This window comes from Mustela nigripes, chromosome X (assembly GCF_022355385.1).
Source record: "Mustela nigripes isolate SB6536 chromosome X, MUSNIG.SB6536, whole genome shotgun sequence".
NCBI classification, from domain to species: Eukaryota; Metazoa; Chordata; class Mammalia; order Carnivora; family Mustelidae; genus Mustela; species Mustela nigripes.
In genome coordinates this window covers 82,969,476-82,975,839 of record NC_081575.1, presented here as the reverse complement: position 1 = coordinate 82,975,839, position 6,364 = coordinate 82,969,476, and the positions used below count along the sequence as shown (strand labels likewise).

Here is a 6,364-nt window from a genome sequence, read left to right as displayed (position 1 = left end):
GTTTTACTGACCATAAGCCCAGCCTCAGGAGCAATCTTCTACCATGAATGAACTTGTACTTTTGATGGTCCTCAGGTCCAGTTCTTGAACTTGGGCCTCTGTTATTCTTCAGACATAATTTCCTCTCAGGTTTGTGCTGGAACCCAGTCATCTGAGACCTATGTCTGTTTTGGAGGTCTAATCCAAAGGACATTGATGGTAGAAAAGTCAACCTTGGTCTAATAGTTGAGATACAGACCAGAGAGGTATTGATAGTGGAAAATTAACAAATGCCTACTTTCAGTCTATAAAAAAGGGGCACATATGGTAAATGAGTTAACAGCATCTTGGATTCATGGTCAAAATACAGAGATACTAATGATGAAATGATTAATAGAGCACATGAATTTAGATCAAGAGTGCAACAAGGTGTTGGTAGAGTTGAAAAAGATCCAGGTTTGAGTTCAGCCCAGGAGGCATTGATGGTAGAAGTTAGCACAGTCCAGGATCAGAGATGTTGCCCAAAAGTCATGACAAGAATATTTTGGAAATTTCTGTAGAAGTGTGTGTGCTACAATAATATTCTTACATTTGCTACTCTTTCTTCCACTCAGTTCACAAATACTGAGAGGGTGACATAATTCTCCCGATTGTTGTGCTGACACCCAGGCAGAGGGTCTGAATGTTCCTAGGGGACCCAGCAATCCATGCCCAAGCTTAGCTAGGGCCTACCTGTTGTGTCTGAAATGCCTTCAACAGACAAGAGCCTTCTACCTCTTGTCAGAGAAGGCCTGCAGGAAGGGTATATGTAGGAGTAGGTTTTGAAGAATGTTTAGATTAGGAGTTCGGAGGTGAAGAACACGTAGAATTCTCTCTTCTCTCCCAAGAGTACATAGTAGCTCCTAAAGTCCCATGTAAGAGAGATTACGAGGCTGCAAACTGGTTGACAGGAGGAGTTAGGGGCATGTTTCCGAGATGTATTTTCGGGGACAGTATGCTTACTATGTTTTTAAAATATTTTTCTATTGGCTATTTGCTTAAAAATATTAGTTGTCTATATCAAAGGTTATTATTATTATTACTTCTAGCCACTATCATTTTAGTGGGCGTAATGGCAGTAATGGAGACTGAGGGGGTTTCAATTCCCTTCTACACCAATTCCAGCACATCAAAATAATGTATCACTATGACTCCTCCCCACTCTTCTCCAGTGGTATCACCCAGGAGGGGATCAACAATAACCTAACTTTCCCCACCTCCTGCCAGGAGTATCTCCAAGGAGAGAACTGTACCACACCGACTCCTTCCCTCTTCTGCCCAGTGGTATCAGCCGGGGGGGGGGGGGGGGGAATGTACCATTCTAATTTCTCCTTTCCTCCGAGTGACATCTTCCCGGAGGAAACTAATCCTGTTCTTTCCCCTCTCTCCAGTGGTGTCTCCCTTAGAGATAAGGTCACATCTCCCCTGCCCCCGGCGCCTCCGCTTCTGTAAACTTTGCACAGACCTACAGAACCCAGTTCCAAAGACCAACTTCTCCCGGACGCTTGCACTGAACAACGCCCCCCGCCCCCGCCTTCGGTGGAACAGCCCACTGTACGGAATGGGCGCTAAGATGGCGGCCTCCGTGGAGGAAAGCCTCGGCACAGCCATGTTCCTCGCCCAACAACGCCACTCATGGACAGAATCCCTGCAGATCCGTAACTGCACCTTGCTCAGAGTGAGTAGACCACACAGCATCACAGCCATTCCGATGTGTGCGAGACCAACACCACAGAAGGGGCACTGTCAGGGGTGAGGACAGGAAACGGAAGTGGCTCTCAGAGGACGTTTAAGTCTTGTTGGCGCGCGGCGCTAAAGCGAGTGCACGAGGTTTTAAGGCGTGACAGTCATCAGTGATTTTGAGGTGATGGCTTTGTTGGCTTTTGGGAATGACGAATTGTCAGTTTGTAAGGTCCATTGGTGGGGAGTTGCAGAATCTGGTGAATGGGAATCTGTGCAGGTCAGGGATGGGGGTTTCTGGGATAGTCAATTTTTAGATTCCTTGCTGCGTCTTGTTGTCAAATCTTAGTAGAGTGTGTTTAGGTTTTTTCCTTATCAATCTCCCCAGAGGCGTGCGAATCTTACTAGTCTTTCCAAAGAACCAACTTTTGGCCTTGTCGATCCTCTCTGATGTACCTTTGTTTTCTATTTCTGTAATTTCTGCGCTTATCTGTACCACTTTCTCTTTAACTTCTTAAATTGAATATTAATTCATTAATGTTCAGCCTTTCTTCTTTGTTAAAAACCATTTAGAACATGAATTTCTCTTTAAGAATCTCTTCAGCTGCATTCCACAAAATTTTACATACACCATCTTATTATTACTGAGATTTGTGTTTCTTTTTTATTATTTATATTACCTTAATAAAATGCATTTTGGAAGGGTTGACATTTTTATTACATCTTATCCAAGGATATGGTATATCTGTGTGACTGTTTTATATTTGTTAATTTTTTTTAATTGTAGAAGTCCAACTCCTTAAATATATTTTGTGTATTTCTTGCTGTCATTAGTGATGGGTTTTTTCCCATTTTTATATGATCACTGCTGTTGTAGAGGGAAAACTATCTGCTCTTATAATTTTATCTGGTATCCAGCCCCTTTTCAAATTGCCCTATGAATGCTAGTAGTGTCTGTTTTTTCTTTGTATAAAATCATATCATTGGCAAAAGAAAGCTACATTTTCATTTCCTTGCAATATCCATTCTTATTGTTTCATCTTCCTTGGTGTGAGCTAGAGCCAGCAAAACAATTGTGAGTTCTATTAGACATCCCTATCTTGTTGATAATTTTAATGGCAATAGCTTCTTCATTTTACTTTTTAGCATAATAGTCCAGGGCTGTGTTTTGTAAATGATTTTTGTGATATTTAAATGGGTTATATCTTCCCTAATTTTAGCTGGAGTCCTATTGGTAACGTCTCCTGAATAATGTCAAATGCTTTTCTGGTGTAAGTTAATAGCAACATGCCCCCCCATTTGTTGATTAATAAATATTATTAATGTTGAACCGTCTCTGGAAAGAAGAGGCTAAGAGCTTCCTCTAGAAGAATATAAGAGGGATTTTTCACTCTAAAATGGAAAAATAATTGAAGAGGGCAGAAGAGATACCTTTCATTCAGATTACCAGGTTTCCAAGTTTCCTGTCAGTCACCCCTCAGGTCCCCATCGACTTTAGCACCATTTGCTGCCCCAATTCTGCCCTCCCTGCAAACTCAGGTCCACCTTGAACCTAGAATTGAGGAATAGGCTGGCTAGGTAAGGTGTGACGCTCCCTGTGGAGTCAGCCCCAGAATAAAGGACTCTGAGGTCATTCATTTGACTTCAGATATCTTGATCGTTTTCTTAATCCACCCTAACGCTCAGAGTGGGGGTTGCTGAACTTTGTGGTGTAAATGTGGAATGACACTGATCACACGGATGCTGTCCTTTTAGGATTTCTTGCTGTCTCTGTGGAGCTGTTGAGGTTTCTCCTTACTGGAGGCTGCGGGATCTTCCATTCATTCTGACCGCAGCCCATATACCGACTCCCCTCCAGCTTTGGAAGGTGGGCTGAGACCCAGGGTGAACATGTCAGCTAATAGGAAATCACCCCAGAGGCTCCCTGCTCTGGTTCCAGGACTGCCTGGCAGATCATTTGAGGTAAGGAGGAGGAGCCTACTTTAAAAGTTTTTCTTTTTTTTAAGATAAATTTTTAAATTTTGAGATAATCGTAGATTCCAATGCAATGTACCATTTACCCAGTTTCCTCTAACGGGAACGTCATGCAAAAGCCTTGGTATAGTATCACAACTAGGATATTGACATAGGTACATTTCCATCATGACAAGGACCCCTCATCTTGCCTTTTAATAGACACAACCACTTCCCTCCTCCCCCACTCCCTCCTTAACTCCTGACCATCACTGAGCTATAAGTTTGTCATTTCAAGCATGACATATAAATGGAATAATACAGTAGGTAACTTTTTGGGACTGGCTTTTTTTACACAGCATAATTCTCTGGAGATTCATGCAGATTGTTGGGTATATGAATAGCTTGTTCCTTTTTATTGCTGAATAGTATTCCCTGGTATCAATGTACCACAGTTGGCTTAACCAACCTCTTGTTGAAGGACATCTTGGCTGTTTCCAGTTTGGGGCTATTATGAAAAAGATGCTATGATTGTTTGTGTAAGGATTTTGTGTGAGACGAATGCACGTGAATGCAATGGCTAGATTGTATGCTAAGTGCATTTCAAACAATTGACTTAATTTTTTTTTACTACAGCTTTAGATTTATAGAATAATTGAGAAAATAGTACATGTAGTTCCATGTACCACTCTGTCTCCTCCATAGTTTCCCCATGATTATTATCTTGCATTCGTGTAGTACATTGGTTACAATGAACTAATATGGATACCCTGTTATTAATTATAGTTTATAGTAAGGTTCATTCTTCGTGTTGCACATTCTTTAGGTTTTGACAAATGCGTAATAATATATATTCGTCATTACAGTTTCATACGGAACAGTTTCGTCTGTGCCTCGGCTGTTCATCCTTTCTTTCCCTAGGCCTGAGCTTCTGTTTTTTTTGTTTTATTGTCTCTGTATAGTCTTACCTCTTTTAAGGTGTCATATAGTGGGACTCATACAGTCTACAGCCTTTTCAGATTAGCCTCTGTCACTCAGCAGTTTGCATTTTATTTATTTATTTTATTAAAAAATTTTTTTAAAGATCTTTATTTATTTTTTTGACAGAGAGAGAGACAGAGGGAGGGAACACAAGCAGATGAGTGGGAAAGGGAGAGCAGGCTTCCCGCTGAGCAAGGAGCCCGAGGTGGGGCTCGATCCCAGGACCCCAGGATCATGACCTGAGCCGAAGGCAGATGCTTAAAGACTGAGCCACCCAGGCGCCCAGCAATTTGCATTTTAGCTTCCTCCATGTCTTTTTGTGGCTTTATATCTCGTTTATTTTTATCACTGAATAATATTCCAGCATATGGATGTACCACAATTTGCTTATCCATTCACCTATCGAAGGACATCTTAGTTGTTCCCAGTTTGGGGCAATTATGAATAAAGCTGCTATAAACATTTATATACAGGTTTTTGTGTGGACATATGTTTTCAGTTCACATGGGTAAATAAGTAGGAGTGCAATTTTGGGTCATACAGTAAGACCGGCTTTACAAGAAACTGTCAAACTGTCTTCCTAAGTTCTTCACCATTTTACGTTCAAACCAGCAATGAATGAGAACATTCCTATTGTTCCATATCCTTGTCAGCATTTGGTATTGTTGGGCTTTTGGACTGTAACTGTTCTAATAGGGGTATAATGGTATCTCACCATTGTTTTGATTTATAATTCCCTAATGAAAAATGATGTTGAACATAGTTGTACATGTTCATTTGCCATCTGTATATTTTCTTTGGTCAAATGTCTATTCAGAACTTTTTTCCATTTTTTTTAAAGATGTGTTTATTTATCTGAGAAGGGACATCTGGGTGGCTCAGTCCTTTGGGTGTCTGCCTTTGGCTCAGGTCATGATCTCAGGGTCCTGGGATGGAGCCATGTGTTGGGCTCCCTGCTCAGTGGGGAGCCTGCTTCTCCCTTTCCCTCTACCCCTCCCCACTGCTTGTGTGCTCTCTTTCAAATAAATAAATAAATGAACAAACACAATATTTTTGAAAGTAAAATTTTATTTATTTATTTGAGAGAGAAAGAGCGCATGCGTGTGCACACATGCACACAGTGTGCAAGTGGGGAGTGGGAGGGAGGGTGGGAGGGAGGGAGATGAACAAACAGATTCACACTGAACATGAAGCCTGACTTGGGGCTTGATCTCATGACCCTGAGATCATGACCTGAGCTGAAATCAAGAGTCGGATGCTTAACTGACTGAGCCACCCAGGAGCCCTGGATCTATTTCCTTTCTGTTTGTTCCACTGATATATTTGTCTATTCTTCACCCATACCATGCTCTTCATCTATCTATCTACCTATTTATTTATTTCATTTTAGATTATTTATTTATTTGTCACAGAGAGAGAGAGAGAGAGAGAGATCACAAGTAGGCAGAGAGGCAGGCCATTTCGGGAGGGTAGCAGGCACCCCGCTGAGCAGAGAGCCTAAGGCAGGGCTCGATCCCAGGACCCTGGGATCATGACCTGAGCTGAAGGCAGAGGCTTTAACCCACTGAGCCACCTAGGCGCCCCTAAGTTTGTATTTTTTGACTCCCTTCACCAATTTTCCCTCTTTTTTAAAAATTTAATTTTATTTTTTCAGTGTTCTACAATTCATTGTTTATGCACCACACCCAGTGTTCCATGCAGTATGTTCCCTCCATAATACCCACCACCAGGA

At 41.6% G+C, this 6,364-nt stretch overlaps 1 protein-coding gene across 4 annotated transcripts in view; it reads left to right on the top strand.

The window, feature by feature from the left end:
• The first annotated feature begins 1,571 nt into the window (after window positions 1–1,571).
• Window positions 1,572–6,364, top strand: part of ZNF157 (zinc finger protein 157) — a 34,375-nt gene continuing 29,582 nt past the window's right edge. Inside the window, exons 1-2 of one of the 4 annotated variants that reach the window (XM_059384787.1) lie at window positions 1,572–1,696; window positions 3,454–3,660. In XM_059384787.1, the coding sequence (XP_059240770.1) occupies window positions 3,589–3,660 (72 nt within the window). In that variant the 5' untranslated portion in view covers window positions 1,572–1,696; window positions 3,454–3,588. Of the gene's footprint in view, window positions 1,697–1,742; window positions 1,883–3,453; window positions 3,661–6,364 lie in introns of those variants that run through there. The other 3 variants (XM_059384786.1, XM_059384784.1, XM_059384788.1) reach the window with 3 other exon arrangements.